At 62.4% G+C, this 18,347-nt stretch overlaps 2 protein-coding genes across 4 annotated transcripts in view; one reads left to right on the plus strand and one right to left on the minus strand.

Annotated features, from left to right (window-relative positions):
• The window catches only part of LOC129121026 (dedicator of cytokinesis protein 2-like), a 52,595-nt gene extending 45,479 nt beyond the window's left edge, over window positions 1-7,116 (minus strand). The window contains exons 1-15 of the mRNA XM_054633880.2: window positions 6,997-7,116; window positions 5,105-5,188; window positions 4,967-5,007; window positions 4,752-4,807; window positions 4,562-4,658; window positions 4,335-4,483; window positions 3,714-3,849; window positions 3,457-3,611; window positions 3,030-3,111; window positions 1,889-2,024; window positions 1,495-1,570; window positions 1,173-1,252; window positions 933-1,058; window positions 725-849; window positions 30-128 (exon numbers count right to left, since the gene is read on the minus strand). Coding sequence (XP_054489855.2) covers window positions 30-128; window positions 725-849; window positions 933-1,058; window positions 1,173-1,252; window positions 1,495-1,570; window positions 1,889-2,024; window positions 3,030-3,111; window positions 3,457-3,611; window positions 3,714-3,849; window positions 4,335-4,483; window positions 4,562-4,658; window positions 4,752-4,807; window positions 4,967-5,007; window positions 5,105-5,188; window positions 6,997-7,036 — 1,482 coding nt within the window. The 5' untranslated portion in view covers window positions 7,037-7,116. The remainder of the gene's footprint in view (window positions 1-29; window positions 129-724; window positions 850-932; window positions 1,059-1,172; window positions 1,253-1,494; window positions 1,571-1,888; window positions 2,025-3,029; window positions 3,112-3,456; window positions 3,612-3,713; window positions 3,850-4,334; window positions 4,484-4,561; window positions 4,659-4,751; window positions 4,808-4,966; window positions 5,008-5,104; window positions 5,189-6,996) is intronic.
• Window positions 7,117-9,465: 2,349 nt separating this feature from the next.
• DQX1 (DEAQ-box RNA dependent ATPase 1) lies at window positions 9,466-18,341 on the plus strand. 3 transcript variants are annotated; one of them, XM_077177884.1, is made up of 12 exons: window positions 9,466-9,532; window positions 10,102-10,417; window positions 12,273-12,466; window positions 14,298-14,673; window positions 14,846-15,082; window positions 15,255-15,354; window positions 15,449-15,604; window positions 15,747-15,938; window positions 16,021-16,146; window positions 16,584-16,774; window positions 17,494-17,684; window positions 17,764-18,341. In XM_077177884.1, exons 2-12 carry the CDS (start codon window positions 10,118-10,120, stop codon window positions 17,945-17,947), a joined length of 2,247 nt encoding a protein of 748 aa, XP_077033999.1. In that variant the 5' UTR covers window positions 9,466-9,532; window positions 10,102-10,117; the 3' UTR covers window positions 17,948-18,341. The 3 variants fall into 3 exon arrangements, with proteins under 3 accessions (XP_077033999.1, XP_054489856.2, XP_077034000.1); XM_077177885.1 differs by lacking the exon at window positions 9,466-9,532 and adding an exon at window positions 9,541-9,691; XM_054633881.2 differs by lacking the exon at window positions 9,466-9,532 and having other exon boundaries at window positions 9,539-10,417.
• The last annotated feature ends 6 nt before the right edge of the window (window positions 18,342-18,347 follow it).

Below are 18,347 nucleotides of genomic sequence, written 5' to 3' on the forward strand. Positions count from 1 at the left end.
GTCCCTGCCCAGCCCCTGTGTCCCCAGACCTTCAGGGTCTCCATCCAGCGCTGGTGCCGCTGCTGGTAGTAGACAACAGAGCGGTAGTGGCTGCTGGGGCTGTCCCCTGCTCCCGCGTGGATCACGTTCTGCCAGGAGGGGACACCTCGGCATCAGGTCAAATGACCTCGCAGGGAGGGGACAATTCCCGTCCCTGCCAGCCCCGGCCACGCCCCAAACCCCCCTGCCCACACCCTCCTAAACTGCCTGGTGCCACCTCCGAGGGGACACGGGGCCCTCTCAGGGCACTTCGGGGCGTGGCCCTGGGGATGGAGAATTGCAGCCCATTCCTCAGGAGCCAGGTGAGAATTGGTGACAGAACACCTGGAGAGTGACAAGAGCCACCCTGGGGAGGTGACACTTGGGTCTGACCCCCCCTGCCCTCCTGTCTACCCCCAGCTCCTTCCTGTCCTGGGGACACTGGGGATGGCCAGGGGGTCTGGCTGTCCCCAGGGCAGGACAATTTTCTCTCTGTCCCATTTCTTTATTCTCACTTTCCCATTTATTCCATTCCCAGATCTCTGGGTTTGGGCAGCTCCAGTGGCCCAAGAGGCTCCTCCAGCCTGGAGGAGCTGCTGGCTGTGCCCGAGGTGAGGTGACACAGGGGACACCTGCCATACTCAATGTGAGGTGACACAGGGGACACCTGCCATACTCGAGGTGACACAGGGGACACCTGCCATACCTGCACCACGTTTCCTGCCTCGTCACACACACACACGGTCACCTCCACGTTCTTCTGCGTCTTCTTGCTGCCCTTGTCGAACTCCCCCTGCACCAGGGTCAGGTAGATGTCGTTCCTGACATCACCTGGGGGGACAGCCCCGTCAGCCAGCTCCTGCCACCACGCTGCCAGCCCCAGGGACCCCCGGGATTGTCCCCATCATGCTTGCCTGGCATTATGACCTCTGGGTAGCCCAGCTTGCGAGCCACTGCCGTGCTGCGGTCCACCAGGTGGGGATGGTCCTTCCTCACCTGGCTCAGGTCCCCCCAGAGCACCTTCAGGGACACCCAGAGCCCTGCAGGGACCACAGGGATTTTTCAAGGGGTGACAGGGTGACACACAAGTCCTCGACCCTGCAGGGGCTGCCTCATGTGACAAGCAGATGGCCCAAGGGACACAGTGTCTCTACCTTGTCCCTTGTGGTTGATGTCCTTCCCCTCCACCGCCTTCCGGATCATGTTGTGAAGGAAATCACCATCAGCAGCCACCCTGGGAAAGCCACATTTAGGGGGAAAACCTTTTCTCTTTGATCCTTGCACCTCTTGTCCCCTGGCAGCTGATGTCCCCATGCCAGCCCGGCGGTGTCCCCATGCCACCAGGCGGTGTCCCCATGCCACCAGGCGGTGTCCCCATGCCACCAGGTGGTGTCCCCTTGCCACCAGGTGGTGTCCCCATGCCAGCCAGGCCCTGGGGTGCTGTCCCTGCCCCCCCAGCCTCCCCTCGGGGCTCACAGGTGGACGGGGATGAAGTGCTGCTTGTCCTCGTCGCTGTCGCACGTCCCCTTGGTGATGTCGGTGATGTCCATCACTGCAGTGACACACAGGTGGCGCCGTGCCAGGGGTGGCACTCCCAGCCCGGAGCGGGGTCATGGGGGCAGGTGAAGCCAGGGGAGCTCCCCAGGGCTGCTCAGGGGGTCCCCTGTGCCAGGACAGGGCGGGTGTTGTGTCCCTTGGGCAGGGACAGCTCCGGGGGGGACAGTGTGGGGACAACCATGGGGTTGGGATCTGCAGGCAGGGAAAAGGGACAGCAGGAGCAGCCCCAGGGACATGGCAGAGCCCGGTGTGGTGGCTCTGGGGGAGGTGCCAGGGTTGTGGCACGGGGGTCCCCGGGGGTCCCCAGCCCCACCTGAGATGCCGAAGGGCCGGCGCAGCCCCGTGCTGAGCTTGCGGCTGTGGCTGTCGCGCAGGTCCATGCGCCCCACGCGGATGATCTGGCACACCAGGAACAGCCGCTCCCGCTTCAGGTCCGCGCTGCCCAGGTCCTGGGGGACACACAGGGGCCGTGTCACCCTGGCAGCACCGCAGGGGACAGCGCCAGTGCCAGTGCCAGGTGACCTCGGGGTGCCCAGGGCCGTGCAGGGTGAGGCGGTGGGCACAGAGCGTCCCTGCTGCCCTGCACTGGGGGGACAGTGGCGACACAGCCCCGCTGCCCTGGGGGCTGCCGTGCACCCCAGGAGTCCCAAAACCCCGCGGTGGGGACAATGCCAGGACCGACGGTCCCAAGGGGTCACCCCAGACCTGGCAGTTTGGCAAGCTGGCATGGTGTGAGGATGTCGGGGGGCCCTGTACCCCAGCTGGGGAGGGGACCGGGTCCCTCGGGGGCTGCCCCTGCGCCAAAACCTCCCAGCGGCGCTAAGGACAAGGGACAGGGACACGCCACAACGCTTGGGGACAATCAGCAGCGAGCACAGCAGAGCAGAGCGCGGAGATGGGCGAGAGCCGGGGGCGGCAGCGGAGCCGAAGTGCTGATGCTGCTCATTAATTAACATTGATTTTCTCGCCTCATTTGCATATCGATGGCTCCGCGGCGTCCCGGGGGTCAGCGCTGCGCTGCTGCCAAAGCGCTGAGTCAGCAGCGGGGGCCGTGGGACGAGCGGGGACGGGGCACACCGGGACCCCCAGCACCGGGAGGGGACCCCGAGACCCCAGAACCGAGAGGGGACCCCCAGCACCAGGAGGGGACCCCGAGACCCCCAGCATCGGGAGGGGACCCCCAGCATCGGGAGAGGACCCCCAGCACTGGGACGGGACCCCGAGACCCCCAGCATCGGGAGGGGACCCCCAGCACCGGGAGGGCACCCCGGGACCCCCAGCACCGGAAGGGGCAGCGCTACGGCGGGTGCCACATCAGGGATCAGCGAAGGGGCTGGGGGTCCCCGATCAGGGGGACTGAGCCGGGGGGCACACGGGGCACCCGAAATGCTGCGGGTGGGGGGCAGATCTGCAGGAGGGGGCAGCAGCGCGGCTTCCCCGGGCTCTGCGCTCACCGTGAACACCACCCTGAGGTTGTTGAGCAGCTCGATGTCCTGCGGGACGCCGGTGCTGGCCCAGCGGATCACGTAGTTCTCGCTGCGGGGCGGGTGATGGTTGAGGTGGGCACGGGGGTGGCAGAGCCCCCGCCAGATCCCATCCCGCGGACCCTTCATCCCAACAGGGTCCCCAGTCGCGGCACAGGCACTGGCCCAGGCTGGCTGTCCCCAGTCACTGCACGGGTCACCTCAGCAGCGCCTGGGGCAGGACAGGATGGGGCTGTCCCATGGGATATGGCGCCGTGACAAAGGAAGGGATGTGCCCCTTCCCCCTGCGACACCCGCTGGGTCCTCAGGGCTGGGCAGGACGGGCAGCCTCGGGGGGCAGCAGGACAAACAGCCAGCACAGCAGGGACAGGGGCAGGGGTCTGTCCCGAGCCCCCACCTGATGATGCGCTGCTCGCCGGGGTCGTAGAGCGCCATGAAGAGCTGCGCCTCCTCCCCGATGTGGCAGACGAAGTTCCGGACACACAGGTAGAGGTTGTGGGAGGGTGAGGCAGCCCCGTGGGTGCCGTGGCCTGGTGCTCTCTGCTGCGAGCTCTGGGGGGCACAAGGTGGGGGGCACAAGGTGGCTCAGCCCCTGTCACATCCCCTGGCACAGGGGACATCAGGCTCTGGGCACAGGGCTGGCAGCAGCCTCACCGTCTCCTCCTGGATGCGCTGGCTGAGGGTCTGTGCTGCCCTCCTGTGAGCCTGGAAGAGGCTGATGACGCTGGTCCTGTCGGGGTCCAGGATGTTCTCGTCCTCATCCCGCACCACCAGGTCCAGGGCCAGGATCCTGCAGGGGCCGGGGTGGGGTGAGGCAGGACTGGGGACACCTGGGCCTGTGTGTCCCACCAGGACTCACTTGAGCTTGCACAGGGTGTGAGGGGACAGCACAGATCCCGCTGGGAAAGGGGACAGAAGCTGGCATCACAGGCCTGTGTGTCCCACCAGGACTCACTTGTCCTTGCACAGGGTGTGAGGGGACAGCACAGATCCCACTGGGAAAGGGACAGGAGCTGGCAGCACCAGGAACATTCCCATCCCAGCCATAGCCCTTAGGCAGGTAGCTTGAGCAGCTGGTGGCACAATTACTGTCCCCAGCCAGCACGGGACAGCCAGCTGGGACGATGGGGACTCAGGGACAGCCAGTCAGGACACCAGGGAGCACAACTGGGCACTGCACAGCCTGTGCCAAGGCAGATCTGAGGTCCCTGTGCCAAGGCAGATCTGAGGTCCCTGTCCCAGAGGCAGATCTGAGGTCCCTGTCCCCAGCCTCACTTGTTGCCATAGTCCATCTTGCCGGTGACCTCCTTCCTGAGCCTCAGGAGCTGGTCCTTGGGCAGCGTCCCCGAGAGCAGCTGCGAGCGCTGCTCCATCAGCTCCTGCATCATCCTCTTCACCTGCCCGTAGCGCTCTGTCTGCCCAGCCTGCAGCACCACACGGGGTCACTGGGGCTCCCCCAGCCTGTCCCAGGTGTCCCCAACACCCAGAGCCTTGTCCCTCACCACATAGAGCTGCTTCCAGATGGTGGCCCACTCCCGCAGCGTGGTGGTGATCTCCTGCACCATGGGCATGTCGGAGGGCACCGCGCTCTCCTCCAGCCTGGGGGAGGCACAGGGAGCCCTGGAGCACCCCAGCACCTCAGGGAGCAGAAAGTGGAGCCCCCCGACCCCTGCCTGTGCCCCCCAGACCTACCCCCGCTGCTCCACTGCGGTGCCCTTCAGCCGGATCAGCGAGGCGGGGAAGATGCCCTGAGGGAACCAGAGCTGTCAGAGATCTCCCTCAGGGAGGCACAGCTGGGGGCTGCCAATGCCACAGGGTGCCCAGCCTGCCCCCCAGACACCCGGCAGGGACAGAAAGCCACCAGCAGTGTCCCTGCTGCCAGCAAAGCCCAGCAGCCTGTCACCTACCCGGGCAGCCCTGTTCCGGAGCGAGTACCCGCAGTACCAGCCTGCCAGGGGAGGGGACATTGTCAGCCGGGCTGGGGGTCCTGGCCCCAGCTCAGGGACAAAGGAGGGGGCAGGAACCCACCCTGGGGTCCCCCTTACCCTCAGAGGCCTGCAGGATGTGCACCATCTCCCCGACCTGCAGCGGGAGGTGATGCTCCTTGGTGCGCGGGAAGTTCCACACGGCTGTGGGAAAAGGGGCTGGGAGTTGGGATCCCTGCCTGGAGCCCCTCAGCAGCCCCCAGGCCCCTGCACCCCACAGCCAGCCCCCCATGGGTGCCCCCCACCACAGGCCCCATTCAGCCCCATAAACAGCTCAGGTATGAGACCCCCGAGCACCCCGACCCCACACAGGGCCGGGCACAGCAGAAGCCCCCAGCCTCTTTTTGGCACTCAGGGGTCCCTTATGGGTCCCCTCTGCCTCCACCCACACCCTGGGTGCCAGGGGTCCTGCTCCTGGCACAAGCAGTGCAGGGAGGCAAGTGCCAGCTGAGCCCCTGACCGGGGCTGGTGGCACAGGGACAGGGATGGTGGCACAGGGACGGGGCTGGTGGCATAGGGACAGTCTGGTGGCACAGGGACAGTCTGGTGGCACAGGGACAGGGCTGGTGGCACTGGGACAGTCTGGTGGCACAGGGACAGTCTGGTGGCACTGGGACATTCTGGTGGCACAGGGACAGGTCTGGTGGCACAGGGACAGGGCTGGTGGCACAGGGACAGGGATGGTGGCACTGGGATAGTCTGGTGGCACTGGGATGGTCTGGTGGCACAGGGACAGGGCTGGTGGCACAGGGACAGGGCTGGTGGCACTGGGACAGTCTGGTGGCACAGGAACAGGGCTGGTGGCACAGGGACAGGGCTGGTGGCACTGGGACAGTCTGGTGGCACAGGGACAGTCTGATGGCACAGGGACAGTCTGGTGGCACTGGGACAGGCTGGTGGCACAGGGACAGGGTTGGTGGCACAGGGACAATCTGATGGCACAGGGACAGGGCTGGTGGCACTGGGACAGGCTGGTGGCACAGGGACAGGGTTGGTGGCACAGGGACAGGTCTGGTGGCACAGGGACAGTCTGTTTGGGGACAGCAGAGCTGGCGGCAGGGCAGGGGGCGGTGCTCTCGGTGACCAGCAGCTTCCTGCCTGGCTGTGCTGTGGTTGTCCCTGTCGCTATTTCTGGCCCCAGGGCAGGCAGCCCTGGTTTGGCCACCAGATTGGGGGACAGCCCCTGCACCTGGGGGTCCCTGCCAGGACCTGTGCCCACCCTGAGCCCCAGGCAGGGCCAGCTCACACTGCAGCACCCCCAGACCCACCTTGCACCAGTAATCCTGAGGTCCCACAGGACCCTTTCCATCACCCTGAGCTCCCCATGCTGGGAGCAGCAGCAGCAGCTCAGCCCTCGCTCAGACACTGCCCATGAGCCTGCAGCAGCTCAGGCACTGCCCAGGACCCTGCAGCAGCTCAGGCTCTGCAGAGAGTGCAAGGGAAGGGTGCAGGAAACGGCCCCACAAGAAAAGGGAAGAAGCACAGGGCTGCAGGAGCCAGCAGAAGCTGGGGGTGCTGCAGTGAGTGGGGGTGCTCAGAGCTGGTGCAGGGTGCAGGGAACCCACACTGGGGGTGCTGTAAGGATTGGGGGTGCCCAAGGCTTTGCAAAGCAGCTGCAAAGCCCCAGCTGGAACCTGAGGAAAATTCTTGGGGTGTCTCAAGGCTCGCCCAGAGCCAGAGGCTGGAGGGAAGCCAAGCCCCCAGCCCAGTGCTCCCCACCCCCAGCAGCACCAGCCCTGCAGCCTCCTGGTGCATGGGTGCTGCTGGCTCCTGTCCTGCTTGGCCGCCTTCCCTGAGCCTTCTGTCACCAGCCCTGCAGCCCCTGCCTGTGCCACCACCCAGCTGCCACCAGCACGGCCACGGGGCTGTCACCACGGATGTCACCTCACCCTGAGCACCCCATCCCTCCAGCCGAGTGGGGACCCCCACAGAGCCCCACAGCCCCCACTCACCCACGCCAAACTTGTCCTTGGTGGGCAGCCAGGGCGCCATGGCCACCGGGACAGCGCCGGGGCCGTGCCGGGGGACCGGGGCTGTGCCGGGGGACCGGGGCGCTGCAGAGCCACGGGTGGTTCCTCCTGCCACCCTCCCGTGTCACGTGTACTCCCCCCAGATTGTGAAACCTCTGCTTCCTCAGCGTGGCCCACCCCACTGTGCTGTCCCTGCCACGAGCAGTCGGGTGGGCATGGAGCCCCCACAGCCCCAGCCAAGGGTCTGGGCTCAGCCTGGTCACTGAGTGGGTTGTGGTGGCATGGTGACACTTTTGAGTGACCAAGAGCAGGACATGGGGATGGAGCTGGGAGCACAGAGTGCTCCAGCCACACCACGGCACCAGGAGCCACGAGGAGCCGTGGGCATGTGCCAGATGTGAGGCTCCTTGCTGGCACTGCTGGCACAAAGGTTGCTGTCTTCGTGCCCTGTGGCATTCACATTCTCTGATAAAATCCCTTTGCCCAGGATTTTCCTCCTGGGAAGCTGAGAAACCTCAGAGAAAAAGGAAAACAATTCTGATCTCATTTGCTTCTCCTGTGCTGTGCTCGTGTGGAATGTGTTTGGAGATTGTTTACCCACAGGTGATTGTTTCATTGGATTCTGCTGGGAGTTGTTTTCACTCTTTGGCCAGTCAGGGCCAAGCTGTGTTGGGACTCTGGAGAGAGTCAGGAGTTTTCATTATTATCTTTTTAGCATTCTGTAAGTATCCTTTCTGTATTCTTTAGTATAGTTTACTATAGAATCCTTTAATACAATATTTTATTTATTGTTTAATATTTAATATTAAATAAATTAATTAAATAAATATTAATATTTTAATATTAATAAATATATTAATAAATAAAAATAAACATAAAATAAACATTTTTAAAAATTAAATTAATTAATTAATTTAAAGTAATAATCAATTCATTATTCTCAATTAATATTATTAATTATTATATATTATTTTATTAGTTTAATAATTATTCTTCATTTATATTAATTAATAATATTAATTTAACTATTATTTAATTAATTATTTAATATTTTATTTATTATTTATCATGAAATAATAAATTATCCTGCTGAGAACATCAAGTCAAATTCATCATTCCTTCCTTCGTCTGAGGGCAACACAAACACAACAGTGGCTGGCTCTGGCTTGTCCATATTTCCATCCCTGTCCAGCCCTGGGCTCCTGCAGCACCAGGAGAGCCCATGGGGCACCCACACAGCCCCAGCCCCTTCCTTCCTCCTCCTGCCTGCACTTGGTGGCTGCACAGGGATGGGGGCTCAGCCAGACCCTCACCCTCTCCTGGCCACGCTGCCCTGGGACCCTCTGAGCCCCCAAATCCTGGGACCCTCTGAGCCCCCAAATCCTGCTCTGCTCCCACAGACTAGCACGGGTCTCTATCAGCTCCTCGGAGCCAGACTCGGCTCCTTCCCTGCATCCCCCACCGCATGTCCTCAAACCCCCTGTGCATGTCCCCAAACCCCCTGTGCATGTCCCCAAACCCCCCCTGTGCATGTCCCCAAACCCCCCGTGCATGTCCCCAAACCCCCCCTGTGCATGTCCCCAAACCCCCCCCGTGCATGTCCTCAAACCCCCCTGCGACCTGACCCTGCTCTGGGGTCACCCCCAGCCCAGGACAGACCCCCCCCGACCCAAAGCCGGCCCTGGCCGGGACACGGAGACCGGGTGCATGCGGGATCAGCCAAAACCGGGCATGGCCCCTCCGGTGGCACCGCCCGGCCCGGGGTGCGAGGGCGGGACACGCACGGAAAAGCCCGGGACGTGCCGGTTCCCGGTTCCCGATCTCCGCAGTCCCGGGGCCAGCAGGCACCGCTCGGTCCCCAACCGGCACCGCCCGGTGCGCGGTGCCGGCGGGAGCTCAGGCCGGGCCGTTCGCCGGTCACGGAGCTCCACCTGCCGGTCCCACCGGGAGCCGCTTCGGGTGCGATGTCCGGCATCGGGATGCCCGGCCCCGATACACCCCGTGCTGGTACGGGATGCCCAGCTCCAGCAGCGGGATGCCAGCACCGATGTGAGCAGCACCGTTACGGGATGCTCCGGTACGGAAGGACCGACACCGGTACGGGATGCCCGGTTCCGATACACCCAACACCAGTATAAGATGTTCTGTATGGAAATGCTCAGCATTGCTACGAGAGACGCCGGTACAAGATGCCTGGCTGTGGTACGCCCGGTCCCGCACCGGGATGCCCAGATCCAGTACGGGATGCCCCGCAGCAGCACCGAGACGTCCGGTACCGGGAAACCCGGTCCGAATAGGGGCTGGGGGGAGGCTCGGGCCGCAGCCGTGCCCGGCTCGGGGGCGCAGGGCGGAGCTGGCAGCGGAGGCGGGAGCGGTGCCACGGGTCCCTGGGGTCCCGGGGGGCTCCGTCCGCTCCGGTCCCGCCGCCACATCCGGGCCCCGCCCGGGGCGGGCGCTGATTGGCTGCCGTGGGTCACGTGGCCGTGTCCCCCGGCAGGGCCCGCGGTGGCGCGCGCAGGTGAGCGGCGGGACCGGAACCGGAACCGGGGCCGGAACCGGGGCCGCGGCCCTGAGGGGGTGCGGGGAACCCGCCCCTGACCCGCCCCTGACCCGCCCGCCCGCTCCGCTCCGGCCCGGTGCCGGTGCTCAGGTGCCCGGTCCGGACCGTCCCGTACAGGTGCTCCGCCGATCCGGTCCGGTCCGTGCGGTTCGGGACCGACCCTTCCAAGGTGTCCGTCCTGTCCCGCGACCCCCGTACCCTGCCTCCGGTCCGGTCCCCACGCGCAGGGGGGGGACAGCACACCTGTCCGGTGTCCGCACTCCGCTCGGTCCTGCGGGGCTCTCCCGGTGCCCCATTCCCTTTCCCGGTTCCCTGCCCGTTCTCCCGGTCCCCCACATTCCGGTTCTGTTCCTGATCTCCGCGGCCGTGTCACCCCTGTGCCCGCATCCCCCGGCCGTCCCCGGTGCCCGCGGGTCCCCCCTCCCCGCCGGACGGGACGTGGCACTGGGCAGCACCGGGCGCCTTCCCGGTACGTAGGCGGGGGTGGGTCAGCGCCGGTCCCGCTCCACCCCCGCCCGCCCTCGCAGCTCCGGTGTCCCCGCCATGGCCGGCTCCGGGACCCCGGCTCCCCTGCCCGGGCCGAGCGGCCCCGGCTCCGCGCTGGAGGAGGAGGAAGAGGAGGAGGAGGAGGAGGAGGATGAAGAGCCGTCCCTGGGCTGCGACGGCGACCTGGAGGTGAACCCCTACGATGGGCTGCCCTTCTCCTCCCGGTACTACGAGCTGCTGCGGCAGCGGCGGGAGCTGCCGGTATGGACGGCCAAGTACAGCTTCATGGAGCACCTGGAGGGCAGCAGCGGCATCGTGCTGGTGTCCGGGCCCCCCGGTACCGGCAAGAGCACCCAGGTGAGCCCGAGGGCAGCTGGCCTGTGCTCTGTGATCCTCCCAGACCGGGTGGAGAGGGACAGACGGACAGGGTGCCCGGGAACGCTGCACGGAGCCCGGCGGGGTGGGCGAGCACCGTGATGTGCTGGGGATGGGCAAAGCTGGGCACGAACCGGGGAGCGCTGGCACCGGAGGGAGGAACGGCCCCTCCCGGAGCTGGGCCTCCAGATCCCCGCGGGGTGGCCCCGGGGGAGCCGGTCCCAGCTGCTGGTGACGCTCGGGGACGGCACCGGGCAGACTTTGACCGGGGAGGGGATTGTGGTGGCGGAGCTGCAGGGCTGGAGTGGGCTGGGTCGCCTGAAGCTATCGGGGTGTTGGAATGGGCTGGGTCCCCCAGGATATGGAGGTGTTGGAATGGGCTGGGTCACCCCAGGCTGTCAGGGTGTTGGAATAGGCTGGATCCCCCAGGCTGTCGGGGTGTTGGAATAGACTGGATCCCCCAGGATATCGAGGTTTGGAATGGGCTGGGTCCCCCAGGATATGGAGGTGTTGGAATGGGCTGGGTCCCCCAGTCTGTCAGGGTGTTGGAATGGGCTGGGTCACCCCAGGCTATCGGGGTGTTGGCCCTGGGCTCCAGGTGCTCAACCAAATCAGCTCCCTGGGTGTGATCTGCTGAGTTCCTGGGCTGGGCTGGCGCTGCCGGATTTGGGGATCAAAGCTCCTGTGCGGGCCCCAGGGCCGGTGTTTTGGGGTGCAGCACCCTGCTGGTAGTCCCTGCAGGGCTCTGGGGACACTGAGGCACAGGCAGTGCTCGTGGGGGGCTCAGAGGTGACAGGAGGAAGCAGGACTCGGGTCCCTGGTGCCAAAGGGACATCTGCGTGGCCTTGGCACTGTCCCACGCTGTCAGGCCGGGCACTTGGCCAGCAGCTGCTCCCTGGTGATCCCTTCCCTGTCCCTCTGGGGCTTTGTCCCATGTCCCTCATGTGAGAGCAGGGTTGTGGTGTCCCACACAGGGGCAGGAAGCTGCAGGTGTGGGGCCAAGGGGCTCCTGTCACAGGTTGTGGGGCTCAGAGGTGACAGGAGTGCAGAGGGAACATCCTGCCTGTGAAAAATGCCAATCACTTGGTTTTAAAATTTTAAAAAGTTTAATAGTAATAAAATGGTTGTAAAAATAGCAATATAATTAGAGTAATAAAAATTTTAGACAATTTGGATTAGGACAATATGAGACAATAAAAACAAAGAGTTATGGACAGTCCAGGTACCTCTTTCTGGGCAAAATAAGCCCAAAAAAGGACACACATTAACAGAGAATTAACCCTTAAAAGCAACAGCCTGTTGCATATTCATACACCTCATACATGATGCACAAATTCCATTCAAACACAGGATTCTGTCTGATCAGTGTCAGCTTCTTCCTCTTAATCCTAACTGGTGTCTTCAGGGCTAAGTGAGGCAGGAAGAAGTTTGTTTCTCCTGATAATGGAGCAATAAATTCTCTTTCTCTGAAAGATTCAGGTGTCCTGTGGCTGCTATCTCGCTGCAAGTCCTTTCTTTAATAAAATATCTTACATAGCATAATTTCTATTTTAACATTTTGGTATAACCTAAAACTATATTTAACACACTACTTAAGAAAATTAACACAGCATAACTTTCTAACACAACACATATAATATTCATTTTCATATTTGCAAAAATCCAATCATAAAATACATATTTTTCACTCTGCCTGAGCTTTGAGTGCCTCTGGACGGCCCCTGGCCCTGGGCATCCTGCAGCCAGATCCACAGGGGAGGGTCCTTGTGCCCTTTGGAGTGGCACAGCAGGGAGGGGACAGTCCTGGAGCCACCCTCCCCATGCCCTGTCCCCACAGATCCCGCAGTGGTGCGCCGAGTACGCCCTGTCCATGTCGTTTGCCCACGGGCTGGTGGCCTGCACCCAGCCCCACAGCCTGGCCGCCCTCAGCCTCTCCCTGCGCGTGGCCGACGAGATGGACCTGAACCTGGGCCACGAGGTGGGCTACTGTGTGCCCCACGAGGACTGCTGCACTGCTGACACCATCCTCAGGTAGGGCAGGGACAGCAGGGCCCGTGCTGGGAACGGGAGCGCGGCGCCCTAATCCTGCTAAACCCCGCCTAATCCCTTAATCCAGGCTGGCCTCGCTGGGGAGAGGCACGGACTGCTCTGAGGAGGGGCTGATCTGGGGATGGGGAGGGGGTTGCTGTAGGGAGGGGGCTGATCTGGGCTGTCTTGGTTTGGAAAGACAAAGGTGTGTGTTAAGGAAGGCAGGAGTCTCCCCTAAAATGGAGAATGTAAACCCCCTCCCTCTGAATTGTTCTAAATTTGAAATTAAGGGGCTCTCAGGCAAAGATGTGGGAGTAGGAATAAGAAGGGAAGGAATTTTCTTTTATTAGGGAAGAAAATAAAAATAAAATTAATGATGCAGTAAGTCAAAATAACACTGCCAGAGTCAGAACACAACCTGGCACCCTGTGGGTCAGGGTGTTGGCAGCAGTCCCATTGGAATTGTGGCTGCAGCCCTCCTGCAGTGCCAGCTGTGGTTCTGCTGGAGCAGGGATCCTGTGGAAGGGTGTATGCAGTCTTCCTCTGGGAATTCAGTGGAAGAGGCAGCTTGTTCTCTGGGAATGCAGTGGAAACGCTGTTCTGCTGTCCCAGAATCTCAGATTGTATCCAGGTAGGAATGCTTGGCTCCTCCCCTGGGCAGAGCTTCTCCCCATGGGATGATGGAATTTTATCAGCCAGGCAGTGACACTCACTGGCCCATTAACAGAAGATAATTAATGATTAATGGCCCATTAACAGAAGATATCTCCTGGAGGGAGGATTGGCTGTGGAAGGGATAAAGAAAACTGCCCAATGAACAGAAGATAACTGCCCCACCTCTGACAGATGGCAAATAGAACACACACATTGCCTTGCAATCTGGGATAGATGCCGGGGAAGGTGTGTGGCATGGTGACAGTGTGGTGTGTCCCAGATTGCAAGGCAAGATGAATTCTGTTACCATCTGTATGGCAGCTGTCTTCTGTCAAGTGGGCAGTTTTCCTTATCTCTTCCACAATCACTCCTCCCTTGGGAGGGGACACCTGCTGGTAACAGCCATTGAATGTCACTGCATGGCTGATAAGAACTACAGCATCCCATTGGGAGATGTGAGCCCAGGGGGAGGAGCCAAGCATTCCTACCTGGATATAATCTGGAGATTCTGGAACACCAGCACAGCTTCTCCACTGGATTCCCCAGAGGAACAGCAGCTGCCTCTTCTTTCACTGAATTCCCAGAGGAAGACTACATACACCCTTCTACAGGATCCCTGCTCCAGCAGAACCACCCCTGACACTCCAGGAGGGCTGCAGCCACAATTCCAATTGGACCCCTACCAACACCGTGATCCACAGGGTGTCAGGTTGTGTTCTGACTCTGTCAGTGTTGTTCTAGTGTACTGCATTGTTTATTTTATCCTTTTATTTTCTTCCCTATTGAAGAACTGTTATTTCCTGCTGCCATATCTTTTTGCCTGAGAGCCCCTTAATTTAAAATTCATAGCAATTCAGAGGGAGGAGGTTCACATTCTCCATTTCAGGGGAGGCTCCTGCCTTCCTTAACACACACCTGTCTTTCCAAACCAAGACATGGTAACCACGGTGGGAGGAACAAATAGAATACACATTGCTTGGCAATCTGGGATAAATGCCAGGGAAGGTGTGTGGCATGGTGACAGTGTGGTGACAGTGTGGTGACAGCACCCCACAGCGGGAGGAGCAAATAGAATACACATTGCTTGGCAATCTGGGACATGGGGAGGTGGCTGCCCTGGGGAGGGGATAAGCCATTCCCCCAGCCAGGGCTCCATGCTGATGGCTCGGGGCCGTGTCAGGTTCTGCTCGGATGAGATGCTGCTGCGGGAGATGACGTCAGAGCCGCTGCTGCGGCAGTACGGGGTGGTGGTGCTGGACGAGGCTCAGGAGCGCACGGTGCCCACGGACGCGCTGCTGGGGCTGCTCAAGGACGTGCTGCGCCAGCGCCCGGCCCTGCGCCTCGTCGTGGTCACCTCGCCCGCCCTGGAGCCGCGCCTGCGCGCCTTCTGCGGGGACCCGCCCGTGGTCAGGGTGCCCGGGCACAGCTCCCCGCCACAGCTGCTCTACCGGGAGCCGCCGGCCCACGGGAGCGTGGCCGCCGCCTGCCAGGCCGTGCTGGACATCCACCGGCGCCAGGAGCCCGGCAACGTCCTCGTCTTCCTGGCCAGTGAGCAGGTGGGCTGATGGGGGAACGGGGCAGGGGACGTCTGGGGGGTTCCTCTCAGTGGGATGGAGGGGCGGCTGTGGCTCCTCTATGGTGGAGGTGGGCACAAGGCATGGCACAGCCTGGGAATGGGGACACTGTGGTGTCAGCAGGTGTCACCTGTCCCCCCTTGTCCTTGCTCAGGAGATCTCCGAGTGCTGCGCTGCCATCCAGACGGAGGCCGTGGCGCTGAGCCCGGCGCTGGGCCCGCTGCTGGTGCTGCCGCTGCACCCTGGGGTGGGCAGGGCTGCACAGAGACTCTATGAGACACCTGAGGAGGGCCGGGAGCGCCGTGTCATTGTCACCCACTGGCTCGGGGACTCGTCCTTCTCGCTGGGCACCGTGCGCTTCGTCATCGACTCGGGGCTGGAGCTGCGCAGTGTGAGTGGGACAGGGGATGGGTGGGGGTCTGGGTCTGCCCTGGGTGCAGTGGGCTGTGGTGTTCCAGGCTGGGAGGAGGGGTCTGCCCCAGGGAGGTGGCAGTGGTGGCCCTGCAGTGGCAGGTGAGGGGTTTGGGGGATGGCAGGGGTCCCACTCACAGCCTCCCCTGCAGGTGTACAACCCCCGCATCCGCGCCGAGTCCCAGGTGCTGCGGCCCATCAGCAGGAGCCAGGCCGAGTCACGCATGCAGAGAGCTGCTGGCAGCCCCCCAGGTGAGCCTCTGCTCCAGTGTCCCTCCCCTCAGCACTGCCAGCAGCCCCTGGGCCAGCACCTGTCCCCAGCCTGTCCCTGTCCTCTTTCCTGCAGGCACCTGCCTGCGCCTGTACTCGGAGGCCTTTGAGCAGCGCCTGCCCCCCAGCCCTGCGCCCCACGTCAGTGAGACCAGCCTGAGCCGCCTGGTGCTGCTGCTGAAGCGCCTGGACATCGCTGACATGGGCCAGTGTGACTTCCTTGACCGCCCAGGTAGAGCCCAGAGGGGCCAGGCATGGCGTGGGGAGCAGAGGGGCACGATGGGGCAGCCGTGGCTGTGGCCATCACTGCAGCTGGGTTGTCTCTGGGGAGGGACTGGACAGAGTGGGCAAAGCTGCCTGATGTCCCACCCCAGCCCCTGAGTCACTGATGCAAGCTCTGGAGGACCTGGACTACCTGGCAGCCCTGGATGATGACGGGAATCTGTCGGAGGTGGGGATCATCATGTCAGAGTTCCCCCTGGACCCGCAGCTGGCCAAGGCCCTCATCGCCTCCTGCGAGTTCGACTGCGTGGAGGAGATGGTCAGCCTGGCTGCCATGCTCACAGGTACCCTGTGGGGGGCTTGGGGGGGAGCCAGCAGTGCCAGGGAGGTGCTGGGGGCACACAGTGACCCCCTGCCCACCCCCAGCATCCCCATGCTTCGTGCCCCTGTCCACGCACCTGGAGGAGGCCGTGGCGCTGCGCCGGCGGGCGCTGCTGCACCCCAACGGGGACCACTTCACCCTCATCAACATCTTCAATGCCTTCCAGCAGCGTGAGTGGGGCAGGGGCTGGGGGGCTTGCACCCCTGAGGGCATCCCACAGACCCCTTGTGTCCCCTGTTGTGTCCCCTCATGTGTCCCCTGCCTTGGAGCTACGTTCCTGACACCATCCTAGTGCCCAGCCTGGCTGGAGGAGGATCTGGGAGTCCCAGCTCCAGCCTGGGGGTCCAGTCCTTGTCACCACTGTGTGAAGGGATCACAGACAGGGGAAACAGCAGTGGTTTTGTGTTCCTCAAGCCCCCAGCCCAGCGGGCTCTCTGCTCGCCTCTCCCCACCCCATGGCACCACTGTCCTGTCCCCACATAATGGCCCCCACTGTCCCACCCCTGTCCCCCCATTTCTGACCCCACTATCCCACCCCTGTCCCACATCACAGCCCCCACTGTCTCACCCCCGTCGCCCCGTTTCTGACCCCCTGTGCCGGCTGCAGACGCAGGGGACGAGGGCTGGTGCCGGAAGCAGGGGCTGTGTGCCGAGGCGCTGCGCCTGGCGGGCACGGTGCGCGCCGAGCTGCTGGAGGCCATGCGCCGCATCGAGCTCCCGGTGTCCCCGCCCGCCTTCGGCTCCGACGCCAACGCCCTCAACATCCAGCGCGCCCTCATCTCCGGATACTTCCTCAAGGTGGGCTCAGGGGGCGTTCTGGGGAGTTATGGGGGAGATGTTGGGTGCAGCAGCCACCCCAGTCCCTGCTTCTCGGGTTGCTGTTGATAATTGCTGCCCCGAGATGTGCAGGGTGTCTCTGCTTTGGCCTGTGCAACTGAAGAACGAGTCTGGACTCTTCAGTTTTTGGTCTTGAGGTTGTTTATTAATTCTTATCTATAAAATTTTCTTTCTGCCCAGCTGAGGTCTGTTCAGCAGGGCAGCCACAGGCACTCTGACTGCCCCCGAGGTGGTGTTGTCCTTTTATACTACAAACTACGTATAACATATTGACACTTAATTCCCAATACCTATCACCTGTGTTAGACAGCGCACTTCTACTCTAGACCAATCCCAAAGTGCCAACATCACTGCAGGAAATGGAGAACAAGAAGAAGAAGAAAGAAAGGCTTGACACACCCAGATTCCTCCATCTTGTCCCCAAAACCCCCATACCAAAAATCCTAAAATCTGTATTTTCACCCTGTGATCATTTTGTTATTACACCGTTCAAACCTGTGTGACTTTCACGTCCTCGTACAAAGCTGGCAACTTTGTATGAGGTAACATACTTTGCTCCAAGGGTCAAAATCAAATCCCCAGGTGTTCTGGGCTGTGTGCCAGGGTGTCCAAGCCCCCCTTAACAACTCTGAACACCCAGAGGGACGTGCTGACTCCTGACACCTGCTGGTCCCTCGCAGGTCGCCCGAGACATCGACGGCTCCGGTAACTACGTGATGCTGACGCACAAGCACGTGGCACACCTGGCCCCCGCCTGTGGGTACCTGCTGCGGGCCCCCCCGCGCCGCCTGCCCCCCTGGGTGCTCTACCACGAGTTCACCATCTCTCAGGACAACTGCCTGCAAGTGGTCTCGGAGATCCAGCCCCAAATGTGAGGGGATGGGGAGGGGCGGGTCCTTCCCTACAGGGTGTCCCTGTAGCTGGCTGACCCCGCCCTGTCCTTCTCGCAGGCTGGTGGAGCTGGCCCCGCAGTACTACCTGAGCAACCTGCCGCCCAGCGAGGGCCGGGACCTGCTGATGGAGCTGCGGGAGAAGGTGGTGGCGGCAGAGGAGGCGGCGCCGGCAGAGGCGGAGCTGCCCGAGGGAGCCGGACGCGAGGAGGATGAGCCCGGGGACGTGTGCGTCCTGCAGTGAGCCGGAGCTGCGGAGCCCCGCGGTGGGGCTGCCTGGGCTTGGCCGTGACCCTGGGGACAGGGGAGCCCCGGGGAGGCCCCAGGGAGGCTGTGTGGCCGCAGGGGCTGTCCCGGCTCCCAGGGAGGCGCGGGCACGGCCTGGCACTGCCTCGGCTCTGTACCGTGGTCAGTCGTGGGCCAGCGGCCGTGGGACCACCCCGGCACCTCAGAGCGTGGATTGGGGAGCGCTGGCCCCGGCCGGGGGAGTGTTGTGGACCCTCCCCACTGGGCTCCTTCACCCCGTATTTCCCGGGGGTGCTGCGGGGCTGGAGGCATCGCCTGTCCCACTCCCCCCACGCCAGGGCCGAGGGGCCACGCACGGGTCCCTCCTCCTGTATAAAGTTTTGTGACCTTTGCTCCTG

The sequence above is a fragment of the Agelaius phoeniceus genome, chromosome 4, assembly GCF_051311805.1.
Source record: "Agelaius phoeniceus isolate bAgePho1 chromosome 4, bAgePho1.hap1, whole genome shotgun sequence".
NCBI lineage: Eukaryota > Metazoa > Chordata > Aves > Passeriformes > Icteridae > Agelaius > Agelaius phoeniceus.

What these genes read in the sequence shown, in the direction of transcription:
- DQX1 (XM_077177884.1), top strand. Translation starts at nt 10,118, where the DNA reads ATGGCCGGCTCCGGGACCCCGGCTCCCCTGCCCGGGCCGAGCGGCCCC. An exon ending in CGGGGCTGGAGCTGCGCAGT is followed by an intron (nt 15,083 to 15,254) that starts GTGAGTGGGACA and finishes CCTCCCCTGCAG; the next exon opens with GTGTACAACCCCCGCATCCG. An exon ending in TGACTTCCTTGACCGCCCAG is followed by an intron (nt 15,605 to 15,746) that starts GTAGAGCCCAGA and finishes GTCCCACCCCAG; the next exon opens with CCCCTGAGTCACTGATGCAA.